This window comes from Cherax quadricarinatus, unplaced genomic scaffold (genome assembly GCF_038502225.1).
Source record: "Cherax quadricarinatus isolate ZL_2023a unplaced genomic scaffold, ASM3850222v1 Contig721, whole genome shotgun sequence".
Taxonomy (NCBI): Eukaryota; Metazoa; Arthropoda; class Malacostraca; order Decapoda; family Parastacidae; genus Cherax; species Cherax quadricarinatus.
In genome coordinates, this window is record NW_027195747.1 from 72,167 (window position 1) to 92,602 (window position 20,436).

Below are 20,436 nucleotides of genomic sequence, written 5' to 3' on the forward strand. Positions count from 1 at the left end.
AGTTTCAAATGATGTGTTGAAGATCTTTGTTAATGGCTCACACAATATCTCTGCTCCCTCTTTAAGGACCCATGGAGAGATGTTGTCTGGTCCCACCGCCTTTGAGGTGTCAAGTTCGCATAGCAGCTTCTTCACCTCCTCCTTGGTTATATGTACCTCATCCAGCACTTGCTGGTGTGCCCCCCTGTTCTGATTTCTTGGAGTCCTACTGGTTTCCACTGTAAATACCTCTTTAAATCTTGTGTTGAGCTCCTGACATACCTCTCGGTCGTTTCTTGTGAATTCCCCATCACCCTTCCTCAGTCTGATTACCTGGTCCTTGACTGTTGTTTTCCTCCTGATGTGGCTGTACAACAGCTTCGGGTCAGTCTTTACTTTTGATGCTATGTCATTTTCATATTGTCTCTGAGCCTCCCTTCTTATCTGTGCATATTCGTTTCTGGCTCTTCGGCTGATTTCTTTATTTTCCTGAGTTCTCTGTCTTCTGTACCTTTTCCATTCTCTAGTACACCTAGTTTTGGCCTCCCTACACCTTTGGGTGAACCAAGGACTCGTTCTGTTCTTCCCATTATTTCTGTTTCCCTTGGGAACAAACCTCTCCTCTGCCTCCTTGCATTTTGTTGCTACATAGTCCATCATTTCTTGTACTGGTTTTCCTGTCAGTTCCCTCTCCCACTGAATGTCTTGAAGGAAGTTCCTCATGCCTGAGTAGTTCCCCCTTTTGTAGTTTGGTTTTTCCCAGCCTATTTCTGCTACTCTCTCCACTTGGAGCTCAACTATGTAGTCGAAGCACAGAACCACATGATCACTAGCTCCCAGGGGCCTTTCATACATGATACCCACGATGTCCGAACTACTCATGGTGAATACAAGGTCCAACCTTGCTGGTTCATCCTCTCCTCTCTCTCTGGTAGTGTCTCTAACATGTTGATGCATGAGGTTCTCCAGTACCACATCCATCATCTTGGCTCTCCATGTTTCGGGACCCCCATGGGGCTCCAGGTTTTCCCAGTCAATCTCCTTGTGATTGAAATCACCCATAACTAGTAACTTTGCTCCCCCCATGTGTGCTCTCCTGGCCACCTCGGCTACTGTGTTGATCATTGCTCTGTTGCTCTCATCGTATTCTTCTCTTGGCCTCCTGCAGTTCTGTGGTGGGTTGTACATTACTGCAATTATCACCTTATGTCCCTCAGACTGGATTGTTCCTACTAAGTAGTCCCTTTCGCCCATGCCATCCATTCCTTCCATTTTCTCAAAACCCCACTGGTTTTTAATGAGCAGTGCAACTCCTCCTCCCCCTCTCCTCCCTCTGTCTTTCCTGAAGATTTGATATCCGGATGGAAAGATTGAATCTGTTATTATTCTGGTGAGTTTTGTTTCTGTGAGTGCTATTATGTCTGGGGATGTCTCTTTGATTCTTTCGTGCCACTCCTCATACTTGTTTGTTATTCCATCTGCATTTGTATATCACACCTTCAACTTCTTTTCTAAGACTGTGGTCTGGGAAGTATATTGGGGTTGGGGAAGTGGGAGACCTGGTAAGGAACTATGGGTTGTTGCTGTGGGGGTGAAGTTTGTAATGTAGTGGGTGGGGGCATTGGATGTGGCATGGGTGTTTTGATTTAGAGTGTTTGGTTGCACTGGGGTTGACCTGGTTGGGAGGCTTCTATAGAAAGTTGTGAGGGAGGCTGTATTAGATCTTCTTCCTGGGTCTGGGATCTCCTGTCTGTCTTCTCCATCCCCTCTCTTTCCTCCTTTCGCCTTTGTACCATCTCTCTCAGTTTCTTCCTTTCTTCTTGTGTTCTGTCGCGGTCGAGATACACCCTCCTGTATGCCGTCATGTCCCTTAATCGTGCTTTCTCCTGCAGTATCCTGGTCCGAGTCGCTTCTGCCTTGAAGGTCACTCTCACTGGCCGGGTTCTTTTTTTTACAAACCCCCCTATTCTCCGAAAATTTTCCAGCTGGGTCATATCGTCTTCTCCTATTGCTTTCATGATGCTTTCAATTGCTTTTTTTCCCCTTGTTTTCTTGCTTCTTATGTTTCCCCTTCGACTTCCTGGAGCCCATACACAAAGACATGACCTCACCCTTTCATTCTCCTACTGCATATCCCTGTGTATCCCCTCATTTAATTTGGTTTCCTCCACTGCAGCTTTCCTTTCATCAGTTTCACTGGCTAATGTGCTTGGGCTCAGTGGCCTGTCATTTTCCCTTCTCGGCTTTCCTTGGGCTCTGTTGTTGTCTGTTAGGGCCTCCACATAAAGCTTAGCTCTTTCATTTGCTACAGTCTCCTCTGATAGAGCTTCTCCATGCAGTTGTGCCCCTTCTTTCCCTACAGTCCCCTTATTTGTGGCTGAGGTAGCAGTCTCTGTTGTCAATCCCAAAATGTTCTTTAGTTCTTTAGGCTGTTTCAGATTTTTCAGTTCCTCTTCTAAACTCTGTATCCTAGCTTCTGCTGCTTTGACATGCACCTCCCACTTCCTGCTTTCCATATCTATCCTCTCTTCCATTCTCATGCTAAGTTCTTCTAGTTTCTTTTCCCATTCATGATCCCTTTTTATGAGCTCTGCTGCCCAATCTTCCTTTGCATTTTCCTCCTCCTGTCCCTTGGTTTTTCTTGTTGCTCTCTGGCAACCCATTTTTGTTTTATCCTGATTGCCTCAGAGTGGGAAACCTATGTAGTTCTGTATGTTAGGTTAGTAGTGTGTGTGTCAGAGTGTGGGGGGGGAAGTAGTGGAGGAACTGTGGCTATTTGGGAGCTGAGTGGGGAGGGGTGGGGAGGGTTTGGGGTGAACGGGGGAGGGGAGGGTGATCGAGGGAGGGGATGGATCAGGGGAAGTAGTGAGATGTCGGTGGTGAGGGGGGAGTGTGTGTGTGTCTGGATATGTGTGTGTGTGTGTGTGTGTGTGTGTGTGTGTGTGTGTGTGTGTGTGTGTGTGTGTGTGTGTGTGTGTGTGTGTAATTTTGTGTGTAATTGTGTGTGGAATTATGTGTGGGTTTATTATGTACTGAAAGGTAGGTGGCTTGTGCGTTTATGAAGGATGAGGCTAATCATAGAATTGATGAAGGAAAAAAGGCGAGTGGTGCGTTGAGGTATATGTGGAGTCAAAAAACGTTATCTGTGGAGGCAAAGAAGGGAATGTATGAAAGTATAGTAGTACCAACACTCTTATATGGGTGTGAAGCTTGGGTTGTAAATGCTGCAGCGAGGAGGAGGTTGGAGGCAGTGGAGATGTCCTGTCTAAGGGCAATGTGTGGTGTAAATATTATGCAGAAAATTCGGAGTGTGGAAATTAGGAGAAGGTGTGGAGTTAATAAAAACATTAGTCAGAGGGTTGAAGAGGGGTTGCTGAGGTGGTTTGGTCATTTAGAGAGAATGGATCAAAGTAGAATGACATGGAGAACGTATAAATCTCTAGAGGAAGGAAGGCGGGGTAGGGGTCGTCCTCGAAAAGGTTGGAGGGAGGGGGTAAAAGAGGTTTTGTGGACGAGGGGCTTGGACTTCCAGCAAGCGTGCGTGAGCGTGTTAGATTGGAGTGAATGGAGACGAATGGTATTTGGGACCTGACGAGCTGTTGGAGTGTGAGCAGGGTAATATCTAGTTAAGGGATTCAGGGAAACCGGTTATTTTTATATAGCCGGACTTGAGTCCTGGAAATGGAAAGTACAATGCCTGCACTTTAAAGGAGGGGTTTGGGATATTGGCAGTTTGGAGAGACATGTTGTGTATATTTTTACGTATATGCTTCTAAACTGTTGTGTTCTGAGCACCTCTGTAAAAACAGTGATTATGTGTGAGTGAGGTGAAAGTGTTGAATGATGAAAGTATTTTCTTTTTTGGGATTTTCTTTCTTTTTGGGTCACTCTGCCTCGGTGAAAGACGGCCGACTTGTTATATATATATATATATATATATATATATATATATATATATATATATATATATATATATATATATATATATATATATATATATATATATATATATATATGTCGTGCCGAATAGGCAGAACTTGCGATCTTGGCTTAAATAGCAACGCTCATCATGCCATATAGGAGAAGCTAAAATTGTGTATGCGATAATTTCGCAAAAATCATTCTAAACCTAACGAAAAAAATATATTTCATTGTGTTTGTTTAGTATTAAATTACTGTAAAAGTATTTAAAATATATTTAGTTGGGTTAGGCTAAAATAAATTGCGCTTGTTATAATAAGGTTAGGTAAGTTTTCCAAGTTTCTTTTGGTGCAAAATTAAAAATTTTTACATTAACATTAATGAAAAAAATATATCTTTAAATGTATAAGAGAAAATTTTTGAAAGGACTTAATTTTAAATGAGTTCTTGCTAATTGACCAGTTTTACATATTCGGCATGACATATATATATATATATATATATATATATATATATATATATATATATATATATATATATATATATATATATATATATATATATATATATATATATATATATATACATGTCGTGCCGAATAGGCAGAACTTGCCATCTTGGCTTAAATAGCAACGCTCATCTTGCCATATAGGACATGTGAAAATTTGTGTATGCAATAATTTCGCTCAAATCATTATGAACCTAACTAAAAAAATATATTTCATTGTGTTTGTTTAGTATTAAATTATTGTAAACGTATTTAAAATATATTTAGTTGGGTTAGGCTAAAATAAATTGTTCTTGTTATAATAAGGTTAGGTAAGTTTTCTAAGATTCTTTTGGTGCAAAAATTAAAAATTTTTACATTAACATTAATGAAAAATGTATATCTTTAAACTTATAAGAGAAAATTTCAGAAAGGACTTAATTTTAAGTGAGTTCTTGCTAATTGACCAGTTTTACATATTCGGCACGACACACACACACACATATATATATATATATATATATATATATATATATATATATATATATATATATATATATATATATATATATATATATATATATATATATATATATATATTTATATATGCAATAAGATCACAGTAAACAGGTGATATCAGAATATGCAAAGCAACCAATGTGAAAGAATAGAGAAATTCCAAGCGCTTTCTTGACTACTCACATTATCAAGGAACTATGAAAGTAAAGCATCCAAGGAAGCTATATAAGGGGTCTGGCCAACACCTCACTATCAGATCCCACAACAGTTAAACACCTGACGAGCGCCGACCCAACTGGACAGGTCCTTCGCACAACCCACAAACAAACTATTCTACCCAAGAAAATTTTAAAAATTATTATTTGTCCAGTGTATTATTAAATTCTTCCCAAAATCTATTAATTATAAAAGGATCTAATTTATATAAACCAAAGGAAATATTCATATTATTGTCAAAACTGCTTTTTATGAAACAAGATTCAATTATATTCCTGTCGACCATGGACTTGCTTGATACTACTTTCTCAACTTTTTGAAAATCAATTGGATGGTTAAAATCTCTTACATGAATAAATAGAGCATTGGAATCTTGTCCAGTTCTAGTGCTATATTTATGTTGTTTTAATCTTAGTTCGAGATTTTTACCAGTTTGACCGTAATAAACTTTATCGCAAATTTTACAAGGAATCTTATAGACACATCCATCAGCATTTTGGGGGGAATTCTTTATCAAAAGTTTTTTTTTACTGTATCAAGATTTTTGAATACAGCTTTAATATTAAAAGTCTTAAGAAGAGAAGGCATATCAACCAAGTTTTCATGGTAAGGGAGAACCAACATAATTTTAGTTGAATAAGGCTGGTTGTCCCTTTTTGGATTATAAAAAGTATTTCTAGCAACTTTAAAAGATTTATCAATTACATTTCTTGGGTATTTTAAATCATTACCTATTTCATAAATTTTGGATATTTCCTCATCTATGAACTCAGAACTACAAATTCGTAAAGCTCTCAAAAACATTGATGAGAAAACAGACAGTTTGACTCTATCTTGATGCGAAGAATAATAGTGGACATAGGAACAGTTATTTGTAGGTTTTCTGTAAATTTTAAATTTGAATTCATTATTACCCTTAATAATTAAAACATCTAGAAAAGGCAATGAGTTATTTTCTTCAAACTCAACAGTAAAGTTTATAGAATGAGCTAAGCTATTTAATTTTCCAAGGAAATGGTGTATATGTACATTTTTGGGCATAAGACACAAAATATCATCAACATATCTGAACCATTTAGCTCTATTAGGGAGGATTGTGTTAAGCAACCTTGTTTCAAAAAATTCCATGTATAGGTTACTAAGAACAGGTGAAAGAGGATTTCCCATTGCCATACCAAACTTCTGAGTGTAAAACTTATCATTAAATACAAATTTTGCATCAACAATGCAAAGTTTAATAAGTTTAATGATAGTAGGAACTGGCAATGGTAAATCATAGCTAACGAGTTCTTCAGATAAGAAACTTAATAAATCGTCAACAGGAATTTTCGTAAACAAGGAAGTAACATCAAAACTAACCATGTTAAAATCATTTAAGTCAGTCAAGGAGCTTAATTTATCAACTAAGTCTATGTTGTTTTTAACATTAAAGTTGGAAATTTTGCCAACAATAGGGCTCAAAATATCAACAAGCCATTTGGATAATTATATGAAACTGACCCTAATAAAGCTAAATGGTTCAGATATGTTGATGATATTTTGTGTCTTATGCCCAAAAATGTAGCTATACACCATTTCCTTGGAAAATTAAATAGCTTAGCCCATTCTATAAACTTTAGTGTTGAGTTTGAAGAAAATAACTCATTGCCTTTTCTAGATGTTTTAATTATTAAGGGTAATAATGAATTCAAATTTAAAATTTACAGAAAACCTACAAATACCTGTTCCTATGTCCACTATTATTCTTCGCATCAAGATAGAGTCAAACTGTCTGTTTTCTCATCAATGTTTTTGAGAGCTTTACGAATTTGTAGTTCTGAGTTCATAGATGAGGAAATATCCAAAATTTATGAAATAGGTAATGATTTAAAATACCCAAGAAATGTAATTGATAAATCTTTTAAAGTTGCTAGAAATACTTTTTACAATCCAAAAAGGGACAACCAGCCTTATTCAACTAAAAATATGTTGGTTCTCCCTTACCATGAAAACTTGGTTGATATGCCTTCTCTTCTTAAGACTTTTAATATTAAAGTTCTATTCAAAAATCTTGATACAGTTAAAAAACTTTTGATAAAGAATTCCCCCCAAAATGCTGATGGATGTGTCTATAAGATTCCTTGTAAAATTTGCGATAAAGTTTATTACAGTCAAACTGGTAAAAATCTCGAACTAAGATTAAAACAACATAAATATAGCATTATAACTGGACAAGATTCCAATGCTCTATTTATTCATGTAAGAGATTTTAACCATCCAATTGATTTTCAAAAAGTTGAGAAAGTAGTATTAAGCAAGTCCATGGTCGACAGGAATATAATTGAATCTTGTTTCATAAAAAGCAGTTTTGAGAATAATATGAATATTTCCTTTGGTTTATATAGATTAGATCCATTTATAATTAATAGAATTTGGGAAGAATTTAATAATACACTGGACAAATAATAATTTCTAAAATTTTCTTGGGTAGAATAGTTTGTTGGTGGGTTGTGCGAAGGACCTGTCCAGTTGGGCCGGCGCACGTCAGGTGTTTAACCGTTGTGGGATCTGATAGTGAGGTGTTGGCCAGACCCTTTATATACCTTCCTTGGATGCTTTACTTTCATAGTTTCTTGATAATGTGAGTAGTCACGAAAGCGCTTGGAATTTCTCTATTCTTTCACAGTGGTTGTTTTGCATATATATATATATATATATATATATATATATATATATATATATATATATATATATATATATATATATATATATATATATATATATATATATATATATATAACTAATATACATATGTGTGTGTGAGTGCCTAAATAACAAACTTTTTGCCTAAATTAAGACTTATTTTCTTATGAAACCTAATTTGTTTAATCTCAGTGCTAGAATAACTGTCTCCACCAAGGTTAATAAATTAGACACATGTGCAACACTTGGGTGTCTTTATTTAGGAAACGTTTCGCCACACAGTGGCTTCATCAGTCCATACAGGGAATTCTTCATTTGCCTTACCTTTAGGCATGACCTACTCCCACATTTGGATTTGTCAAATGTGATACCACATACGACTGCTTCGCCTCACTTGCCTACAGTATATAAGCAACTTCGTGCATGTGCTGTATTCTTTTCAAGATTGATGGAGTGATTGCATTGACTCCAGGCTGAGGGACTGATTACCTCAAACACTTTCTGTTCATCATCATTCTCTTTGTATGGACTGATGAAGCCACTGTGTGGCGAAACGTTTCTTCAGTAAAGATACCCAAGTGTTGTACATGTGTCTAATTTATCAACTTGTCGGTTCTCTGAACCATTTATCTACATTCCACCAAGGTTGCCTGCATCGTAGATGACACCAGTGAACCGCTCTCTGCCCAGCATCTACCATGGAGCGAGTTTGAGGAGACTGTAGTCGGGGAAACCGAGGAAATGTCAAGACCTTTTGGTAACAAGGATTTAGATGGGAACACAACAGGAAAGTCAGCAAATGGATACAACTCAGTCCCAAACAGTGTCAAGCCAGGTGTTGGGAATGACCAGATAAGACGACTGTTGATGACCAGGACGATGTGTGTGGGCGGGGGTCACCGTGGCATCCTTGAAGCAGAGGTGGCACAAGCAGCACTCTGGCGGAGGACACTGGGAGTTGATATGCTGCTCAAAGCCTCGGGTTGTCGAGGGCATGAAGTTGTCGTAACCCCATACTTATTGCTAGGTCCGCAGTGGATGGTTGAAGGAAATGCATCACTTGGTTCATTCAGTCTGGACGAGGTGTGTCACTTGGTTCAGTGGGCAGTTATAGTGCAGCCCGCCAGGTCATATTCTAATCACATGATGGTGTGCCGTTACCTGGGGGGTACACTTATGGCGAGTGACGACCTGACCTCACACGTCATGACCTTAGCTCGTGGTACCAATGACTCCTGTGTTGGCCCGAGAGGGCTACTGACCTGGTTATTGGGAGGAAAAATGGGTAAAGGAGCGACAGTAAGGGTCACTGCGGAAGATGAATGTCCTGCCCAGAGCACTGATGGGGGCACGTTTGTCGCGTGTGTGCGACAACTGGAGTGTTCCCTGTGTCAGGTGCCCTCCACGGCCATGTACAACCTGTATGGTCATGATGGAAGAATCTTCGATTACAATTTCTACATCTACGCGGCAAGTGGCGAGTTGGCCTTCAAGGGTACTGGAGGCTCAGAGATAGTTCGTGTGGGCGGTGGATGGGTGTTGAAATCAACACTGCACCAGATGGAGTGGGTGTTGGCAGAGGCTGCAGTCCCAGTTGGTCGCCAGAAATGGGTTGTGGGGGATGACAAGATGGTGCTGGCCTTCACCACATGCCGCACTTCCCAGTTTACTTGTGACAATGGCCAGTGCGTCCCTCAGATCTCTCGCTGCGACGATATTGCACACTGTCTCGACAGGTCGGATGAGGCCAATTGCCATGTGGTAGAGAGGTCATCTGGGTATGACCCATACTACCCTCCTCCACCACGACCAGGCGAGGAAATCCCGATGGATCTTTTCTATCGTGTTGATCTGTACAGTATGGACGACATGACCACAGAGAGCGGCTTGGCAACAATGAACGTGGGAATGACACTCAGTTGGTTCGACTCTCGACTAAAATTTGTGAACCTGAAGCCCAAAGTGAAGAACTATTTCCCGTGTGAGCTGGTGTGGACGCCCAGTGTTCGAGCTGTCTCGGGTCACGGGGAAGGAACCGTTCTGGAAACAACCAACTACGAAAAGTTTTGCTACGCTTACGCTGACGAGACTACTAAGAGACCTCTGGATGATCCCTACATGAGTGAGTTGACAGTCTGTCGACATCAGATTGTGTTGAATGTTAGCACTCACGCACGCATGGACGCACGCACACAGACGCACATGCAGACACGTGCACACACACCCACCCTCTACCCCACCTCACACCACCTCTCCACTCTGTCTCCCTCCCTCCCTCTCCCCATCTGTCCCCCCTTTACAACTCCCCCACCCCCACACACATACACACACTTACACACGCACACACACACATACACACGCATGCACACAAACGTGTGCACACACGTGCACACACACAGAGGCCAGGTGAAGAGGCAGGGCCAGGAGCTGTGAATCGACTCCTGTAACCACAACTAGGTGAGTACACACACACAGCACACACATGCACTACAACACCTAACCTATGTGAGTGACTCTCCCTCTCCCACTACCCCATTCCCACTCTCCACCTCTCCATCACTCTGCCCCCCTCCCTCTCCCCTTTACAGCTCCCCCACCCCTACACACACACACACACACATACACACAAACAGCACACACTACAATACCTTACCCATAAAAAATGGGTTTTCAGAGGGGAAGTCAAAGGCTCAGGGGATCAGAGGAAGACGGTTCTGGTAAGGAAGAATGAATGGAAGAGCAATATAAAAGGATGGAACAAGAGTGGGAGAGCAAACTAGGTGAGCTTTCTGCAAAAATGTAGAAGAGGATGGAGGCAGAGAAGAAGAAATGGGAGCCACAAGCCGAAGCTGCAGAAGCCAGGATACAAGCCCTAGAATATGAGATAAATTGGCTGAAGTGAGTCATGGGGCTATTGCCCAGAGGAGACATACCATCTGAAGCAGGTACACCCCTTACTGAATGAGCAGCCCAACAGAAAGGAAGGAGACATGACTTAAGCGAAGGCTCTATCAGTCCACCAAGCAAGGTTCAGGAATGAAGGGGGAGAGATGTTGGGAGCAGGGATAGCAGTAAGGGAGAGGGGAGAAGGTGGAGAGGGGGATAGGCTCCATGCAGAGGCACGACCATGCCACCAAGTGATACAGGAAAAAATAAGGGAGACAATGGCCATATACATACAGGACCCAGAGAGACGGAGAGAACGGCAATGGGAGGAGGAGAGGGAGAAGTCAGTGTTTATTCATGGGCTTCAGGAGAGCGAGGGGAGGACACACAATGAAATACAGCAGGAAGAAAAACAGGAGATTGAAAACATTATCAGAGAAATAGGTGAGAAGGACATAACTGAGATAGTAAGTTTTCAGAGAACTGGGGGTACTTAAAGGGCAGAAATCGGCCAGTCAGACTGATTTTCAAGACAGAAATGGCGTGGAACAGGATCCTGCAAGAGAAACCATGGCTGAAGGAATCGTCATACAAGAGGGTGTTCCTAGACCGAGACAGAACAAGAACAAAACAACAGCAGCTGAGGGAGACGACACAGAAATGAAAGGGGTTAGGAAGATAAACAAGGACAGAGTCAGCCGAGGACAACCGGAGCAGGGCAGAGCAATAAGCACAAGCACACACAACCACCCCCAGAACCCCACAACCAAACATGCTATCCCAACACAAACCCACCCCACACTATGCTGTAGAATCCCATGGCACACTGCCAGGTCCTCCACCCTCACTGACCCCTCAGAACACAGTGTTGGAGAGGAAACTGAAGGTATGGTATGCTGATGTAATAGCAAATAAGTGGGAGGAGTGGCATGAAAGAGTCAAAGAAGCATCACTGGACATCATAGCTCTCACGGAAAGCAAGCTCATGGGAATGATAAACAGATGCCATCTTTCTAATGGGATATCAGATCCTGAGGAAAGACAGAGGGAGTAGGGGAGTGGCAGTGCTCATCAAAAATCAATGGGATTTTGATAAACTGGAGAGAGGAGAAGCAAGAGACTGCATAATAGGAACACTTCAGCCTGGAGGTCCCAAGGTGGTAATTGAAGTGATGTGTAACCCACCACAGAACAGCAGGAGGCCAAGGCAAGAGTATGATGAGAGTAAAAGAGCGATGGCTGACACACTAGCTGAAGTGGCCAGAAGGGCTCATGCGAGCAGGGTAAAGCTGCTGATTATGGGTGACTTCAATCACAAGGAAATCGACTGGGAGACCCGGGAGCCACATGCTGGCCCAGAAATGTGGAGGGCTAAGATGATGGAGATGGTACTGGAAAACCTCATGTGTCAACACATAAGGGAACCAGCAAGACTGGTCCTAGTATTCACCTTGAGTAGTGCAGATGTTGAGGACATCACATATGAGAGAACCCTTGGGGCCAGTGATCATGTAGTTCTGAGCTTCGAATACCTAGTAGAGTTACAAGTGGAGAAGGAAGCAGGAAGGGGAGGATGAATGAAACCAAACTACAAGAGAGGGGATTACACAGGCATGAATTTCCTGCACGGGGTTCAGTGGGACAGAGAACTGGCAGGGAAGTCAGCACATGAGATGATGGAATATGTGAAAACAATATGCAAGGAAACTGAGGAGAGATTTGTACCCAAGGGTTGCTGTATAGTCCTTGTGGCTTAGCGCTTCTTTTTTTATTATAATAATAATGTACCCAAGGGTAACAGAAAAACGACAAAGCCAGGATGAGCCCTTGGTTCACCCAAAGGTGTAGAGAGGTCAAAACGAAGTATGCTAGAGAATGGAAGAAGTATTGAAGGCAAAAGACCCAGGAGAATAAGGAAAGTGGTCACAGAGCCACTGCAGTGGATCAGGGAATACCTGTCAGGAAGACAACAGCGAGTCATGGTACGAGGCGAGGTGTAAATGTGGGCGCCTGTGACGAGCGGTGCTGTTTCTGGTATTTGTGAACGACATGACAGAAGGAATAGACTCAGAAGTGTCCCTGTTTGCAGATGACGTGAAGTTGATGAAAAGAATTCAATCGGACGAGGACCAGGCAGAACTGCAAAGCGATCTGGACAGGCTGCAGGCCAGGTCCAGCAACTGGCTCCTGGAGTTCAACCCCACCAAGTGCAAAGCCATGAAGATTGGGGAAGGGCAAAGAAGACCGCAGACGGAGTACTGTCTAGAGGGCCAGAGACTACAAACCTCATTCAAGGAAAAGGATCTTGGGGTGAGTATGACACCAGGCACGTCTCCTGAGGCGCACATCAATCAAATAACTGCTGTAGCTAACGAGCGCCTAGCAAACCTAAGAACAGTATTCCGGCATCTCAGTAAGGAATTGTTCAGGACCCTGTACATCGCGTACGTTAGGCCCATATTGGAGTATGTAGCACCAGTTTGGAACCCACACCTAGTCAAGCACGTAAGGAAGCTAGAGAAAGTGCAAAGGTTTGCAACAAGACAAGTCTTGGAGCTAACGGGCATGTTCTACGAGAAGTTAAGGGAAATCGATTTGATGACACTGGAGGGCAGGAGAGATAGGGGGATATGATAACGACATAAAATACTTAGAGGAATCGACAAGGTGGACAGAGACAGAATGTTTCAGAGATGGGACACAGCAACAAAGGGTCACAGCTGGAAGTTGAATTATTTCTTCAGTAACAGTTGTCAGGAAATGGAATAGTCCGAGAAGTGATGTAGTGGAGGCAGGATCAATACATAGCTTTAAGAAGAGGTATGATAAAGCTCATGGAGCAAGAAGAGTGACCTGGTAGCGGCCAGTGAAGAGGCGGGGCTAGAAGCTGTGAATCGACCCCTGCAACTATAACTAGGTGATTACACACTCACACATTCTTACCCCACATCACTCTTGCAACCTTCATCACCTTAACCCCGCATAACTCCAAATCTTCAAATACCACTTTCCTTCCACCTCACCCCCAAAATCCCACCCTGATGATTACCAGCTCCAATCTGCCGCACTGATTTACAAACACACTCATTTCCCTATTCTTCCCTGAGTCGTCCTACCTCAGTTGAAACACTAGTCGCCTTCATTGACCCCCTAATTGAGTCTCAATAAAACTCCTCCCAGTTCAGCTTTACACATTTTCCTTTCTCGTCCCCATCTACTTTAGGCCTTTCCATACATGCAATAGCTCCTCCTCTATTTTTACTTTACAATTTCTTCCTTGTTAAGATCAAACTTTCATCCTTGCCCTTCCATTCTCAATAGAAACACTCACTACTAGGAACCTCCATAACAAGAAAAACTGAAACAAATAAAAAAATGTAGATAATTTTAAAGATCAGAATTTGGTACATATATGCAGACTGTGTCATCATCAAAAGTAATGAGCTAAAAGATAACTTAGGAACAACCAGACTAGTTTCAGAGCCACGGGACACTTTCTAAGAGATTAAAGGAACTAAACCTGAAAACTCGGGAATAGAGGAAGGCTTGGGGAAAATGTGATTATTATGAACAAAATATTTAGGGGCTTGATGGGACGGATAGAAGCAAACAGTTTTATTGGCTTGAAAAAGAATGTGTTGCACAGATAGAAAGTAAGAAACAGATGCGTCACATGGACATGATGTGCTTTTTCAGTCTCAGGGCAAAACGGAAATGGAATTAACTTTATATGTAAAGGTCGGAGGTAAATTCACTACATAATTTTAAGAGTACGTATGACATGGTTCAAGAGGCTAGACGATTTGCTATAATATTCGTCAAGAAAGAGGACAAGTGTCTCCTTACATGGTTCTTAATCATATTGAAGACTTTAATTTTAGAATGTTGGACGAGAAAGTTTAAGAGGCGGGGCCATGAACCAAGACTATACATCTGAAAGCACAGGCAATAAGTACAAACACAGACAAAACCAAATCATTATAGTGGCATATGTGAGACTCGAATTCCATCAAGAACCTGATCAAATAGTTATTTAGGAAACTATACACATTGTAAGTCAGGCAAATCAGAGACTATGAAGCACCAGCTGTAAGTCAGGCAAATCAGAGACTATGAAGCACCAGCTGTAAGTCAGGCAAATCAGAGACTATGAAGCACCAGCTGTAAGTCAGGCAAATCAGAGACTATGAAGCACCAGCTGTAAGTCAGGCAAATCAGAGACTATGAAGCACCAGCATGTATGTAGCGTAGAAAGACTGAACTAGTCTAAAAAAATCTTCGATGATTTATAAGAGGGCCGAGAGGACGTACTAGCAAGGAACACAAGAGAAATTCACTGTACGATTGCTACGTACAAGATACTATTGACAGGGGAGGGATGGCAACACATTGCTTGAAACATGAGCTCCACTCACACGGGACGAATGTATTAGAGAGAAATCAGAAAATAAAAGTGGTAGTGGTGGATTCCGTAAGTAGCTCAGGTATGAGTGTCCTAAAGGAGTAATAATGTGCAGCACTGTCCCGGTGAGTGCCGTCATCCTGGTGAATTTATTTGTTATGAACGAGGAACTACAAAATACGTAGGCGGTGATATAACGTCTGATGCTGATGAAGGGCTTTTGATCCAAAAAACATGAGCTACCCTCCTCTGCCTCTGATCAGATCTGATTGCCTCCTGTTTTCCAAGCGTTGTGTGCCCCTTACGGGTTTAGAGTTTCCCATGCATATAAATGTAATATATATATATATATATATATATATATATATATATATATATATATATATATATATATATACATATATATATATATATATGTCGTGCCGAATATGTAAAACTGGTCAATTAGCAAGAACTCATTTAAAATTAAGTCCTTTCTACAATTTTCTCTTATACGTTTAAAGATATATATTTTTCATTAATGTTAATGTAAAAATTTTTAATTTTGCAGCAAAAGAATCTTAGAAAACTTACCTAACCTTATTATAACAAGAGCTATTTATTTTAGCCTAACCCAACTAAATATATTTTAGATTTGTTTACAGTAATTTAATACTAAACAAACACAGTGAAATATATTTTTTTCGTTAGGTTCAGAATTATTTTGGCGAAATTATTGCATACACAAATTTTCACTTGTCCTATATGGCAAGATGAACGTTGCTATTTAAGCCAAGATCGCAAGTTCTGCCTATTCGGCACGACATATATATATATATATGTCGTGCCGAATAGGCAGAACTTGCGATCTTGGCTTAAATAGCCAATATAGGACAAGTGAAAATTTGTGTATTCAATAATTTCGCCAAAATCATTCTGAACCTAACGAAAAAAATATATTTCACTGTGTGTGTTTAGTATTAAATTATTGTAAACAAATCTAAAATATATTTAGTTGGGTTAGGCTGAAATAAATTGTTCTTATTATAATAAGGTTAGGTAAGTTTTCTAAGATTCTTTTGGTGCAAAATTATAATTTTTACATCAACATTCATGAAAAAAATATATCTTTAAACGTATAAGATAAAATTTTAGAAAGGACTTAATTTTAAATAAGTTCTTGCTAATTGACCAGTTTTACATATTCGGCACGATATGTATATATATATATATATATATATATATATATATATATATATATATATATATATATATTTAAATTCAGAAATATACACGAAAACTCAAAAAGTGATAAACAGATGATAAGGCAGGAAATAAGGAAACAAAACTTCTTGTCAGGAAGATGAAGCCCTTAGCTTATTTTTGGTGTTAGGTGACCAGAACAAACAAGTGAGCGGAGACCATGTCCAGGGTTACAACTCAGCAACCATACTGTACATCGACACCATGCCCAGACCTTCCTGGGCAGGGTAGGTGCCTGAGCAAGAGCTTGTAGCTCACAAGACTGTCATTCCCATTAGCCCCCTTGGGACGAGGATGGCAGACCAGAGAGGCCTAGCTTGTGGCTAGGCCTGGGGACAGTTGGTCCCAAAGATGAGGAGGTACTTGTGTCTTTTCCCATGGGAGACTTAGGTCTCAGACACTCCCTAAAGAGGGAGCCAAGGCCGGGCCACCACTTGGAAAAGGCCCGGGCCGGGAGAATACCGGCGAATCTTTAATAACAAAAAATAACTATACTGTACAGCTATCATTTTTCCCTAACTGTCAGTCGATTTATCTACTCTAAACGTTTTTACCTTACTTGCCCTCTCATTCGCTGTATGACCCTATTAGGTTTATATATATATATATATATATATATATATATATATATATATATATATATATATATATATATATATATATATATATATATATATATATATATAATGTATCTTTATTTCTACAAGCACATGTACAAGGTATACAGGCCTAGCTGACATCAATGACAATAACTGCCCTCTTATTTGTCCACTTACCCATTTCTGGGTAAGGTTTAGCGCTTTGTTTTGATTGTAATAATTGTCCTCTCATTTATCCACTTACCCATTTCTGGAAATCGTGCCCATCTATCAGGTCACTTACATGGTTCCGTGGTGTGCTTGCAGGTCACCAGGCAGACGGGATGACCCACGCCCTCCAGCATTACGTGGGCGTGTTGGCCTCTGTACCTTGTCACTTCCAGCTGCAGATGTACCCATTCGACTTCCAACTTTGCAACATATCCTTCATGCTTATGAACGCTCCCTGGACCCGGGTCTTTAAGAAGTCTCAAGAAGGAGACAGGGTTCCTTACTACGACTCGGTGAGTAACTGTTAGCTAGTTTTTAAACTGACTCGGCAAGGAAAAAAGGAAATAAAAAAGTCTTAGAAATGAATGACCCAAAATCTGTAAATATAATACTGATAGCCATATCAAAGTCAACGCAGAAGCCCACGGTAGCATACTCAGTTTGTAGGTTGAAGACGTCACAAAGGATAAGAAGATTTGTAACCTCTGTTCGTATTTGGACAGCTTTTGCAACTTTCTACAAGACATAATTAAGATAAAGGCAAATTTGAGAATTTTCCTCTTCATGGTCACATAGTTAAATGGGCTCTCCACTCCCTCTTCACACATCAGCCTGACCTACAAGAGACACTAAAATGTTTGTGAACAATAGTATTTCCCTTTGAACTCAAACTTGCAATCAGCCACACACACTTATCAACCCAATAGTAATGTTCTTATCAAATGGCATGGGGAACTAATCTAGTACTTCCTTCAGGTAAGATAACAATTCAAGGACATGTACACGGGTAAACAAAGCTGTGACGTCAAAATTTACTAGCGTAAAATCATTAGACATATTAACATTTTGCAATTTACAGTGTCACAACTTTGTTCACCCGTGTACTTTGTTCACCCGTGTACCTGTCCTTGATTTGTTATCTTATCTGGAGGGAAAACTAGACGAGTTCCCCATGCCATTTGATAAGAACAATATTTTCTTCTAGAAATGAAATCCGATATCACAGTGTAACAGTGCATGAAAACAAATATAACAGATTATATTAAAAGTTATTAATTGAATGACTTAGCTGTTTCCTTTCTCCGTTTACAAAACAAGAGCCTACCTTGCCCTGGGAAAGTCTCATCTCATTCTGAAATAATGAAATCATAATTCAGAAACACAAAATTGGACCAGATTTATTATGCTACTATTTACTGATAAAATGCTAATGTATAACGTAAGAAAAAATGAATGACTTTGGAGGTTTGGAAATTATTTTAGTGGTATGTAGTAGAGTGAACGAGAGAGATGTTCAACAGTTGTGGTGTATACTATGTGGAAAATACTATATACATTTTCCACAGTATATTTGTCTTACTCATCCACATGTATACCATTTTTATACTGAATGAGCATGCCTGTTTTTACTTACTAGCTTTCTGTTAACTAAGAATCTTTCACCCAGGTCTAGCGCTGCTGAAAAATTATCTAGATTTTTGTCCTCCAAATAGTCTATGAGGTCAGCAGGGATTGCTTTACAATTCTTCATGAACAAAGAGATCTACTAACTTGTCAAAATCCCAGTTTACCCCTCTGGAACGGTACCATTTCCTAAAGAGAGAGATTCTCTTTCCCAAAAATCAGTTAAGGAGTAACTATCTCAAAATTTTTGACCTCTGAACTTTTGTCTATACATATTTTGTCTATACATATTTCTCGGATATCATTTGGCATGTAAACAGTACTACTTCCTTGACTTTATCATAATCAGAAAACTGGTTCCCCTCCAGTGTATCTACTCTTTGTAATCCTTTACAGCTACGTGTGAACTAGGGTAGGCCACTCTGGGACCGTCCTTGCAACAAAGCAGTTTTCTTAAAAAGTGAAAAAAAAAATCTTTCTCGGTCACTCTCCGTAAACTTGGGGACAAAATTAGCAGTTTTAACTATGTTCAAGTACCACTCAGGCGGCTCTTGTTCTGAACCCCAATGGAAATAAGTCACTCTGTCTGACTTTTTTGGGTTATCCTAGGTTCTCTACACATATGCTGCTATGTATGATAATTCTATGTAACTGTATTGTGTATACCTGAATAAATTTACTTACTTACTTACTTACTAACCTTCTAACCTGTGAATTTTTCTCTCTCTTGTTGCCTCCTTAGTTTCTATTAAATCCTTTTCAGCCTGTATCAAGGCTAGCTTAAGTTTCATCATCTTCATTCCCTTATCACCTGAAGAAGGTGATCCCTCATGGTCATTGTTAACAGACATGTTTACTGATGGATTATTACCCTCCTCACTGAAGCCTGAACATTTAAAGACTCAGCTTCTAAAATAGTTTTTATATCCTTAAACATCTGCTTCCCTCTCACAGTATTAATGGATAAAGTTTTCTACTGCCAAATATAATAACACAAGTTGAATATAAAATATGCACACAGCATTTACCATACAACCGCAAGCAAAATGTGTTGCCCAACTTCCCACTAGGAGGAAAACAACCTGTAAACTAACATATGAAAACAACTTCCACTGTCACCTTAGTAAATCTCCCACTATAAACATGTAACTGTCACCCCATTCCTGTACATATAGTTCAAAGCATGTCTTGAGTTATCTTAGCAATCAATCAAGCTTCATTGTTACATAGTTTTTCCCTTTTACTTCGGTGTTACTTCACTATATATGAGTATTCTAGGGAAATACTTACGTTTATGAACAGGCCATCTCGGCCTCTGAAACTTAACCTTCTTTCCGGTCACATATATTCAGTGGATAAGTATTTACAGCATATACCTGTGTCAAGTAGTCTGGCCCAGCTTTCACATTCACAAAGAATACATAACCTAGAGTATGAGTTTAGCCATTCCACCACATGGGCACAAGTCACAAGGCCCCATCTGAAAACACTTACTACCTCTTTCCTCTTGGTGGCTGTAATCCATTGTTTTGATACCTTGTAGCCACTCTGGTATTATTGTTTAACATCAACCCTTAATTATAAGTCTTATCTCTTGGGCAACTCATATTTTCCTCATAAATAGAGTGAATAACTTCAGTCAGCCTGGTCAACACAGCAACAATGAAGGCTGACCTAGCCTCTCCTCTGCTCTTATACCCACAACGACAGAACATCACTATGCACAATTTCTTAACTGCTTTATTAATACTCTATTTTTTTCCCGTAACAATAACTTATTGTAATTTTAAAATACTGTTTTTACAATAAGTTTATTATAATTGTGTTTGTTGATTTACAACTGAACCTGTTTTTACTGAAATACAGGGTTAACATATTTTGCTTCTATC

General features: G+C 39.9%; 1 protein-coding gene across 1 annotated transcript in view; it reads left to right on the forward strand.

The window, feature by feature from the left end:
• The window catches only part of LOC128685758 (uncharacterized), a 42,455-nt gene that overhangs the window by 7,292 nt on the left and 14,727 nt on the right, over window positions 1-20,436 (forward strand). Inside the window, exons 5-6 of the mRNA XM_053772387.2 lie at window positions 8,450-9,926; window positions 17,240-17,436. Coding sequence (XP_053628362.2) covers window positions 8,450-9,926; window positions 17,240-17,436 — 1,674 coding nt within the window. The remainder of the gene's footprint in view (window positions 1-8,449; window positions 9,927-17,239; window positions 17,437-20,436) is intronic.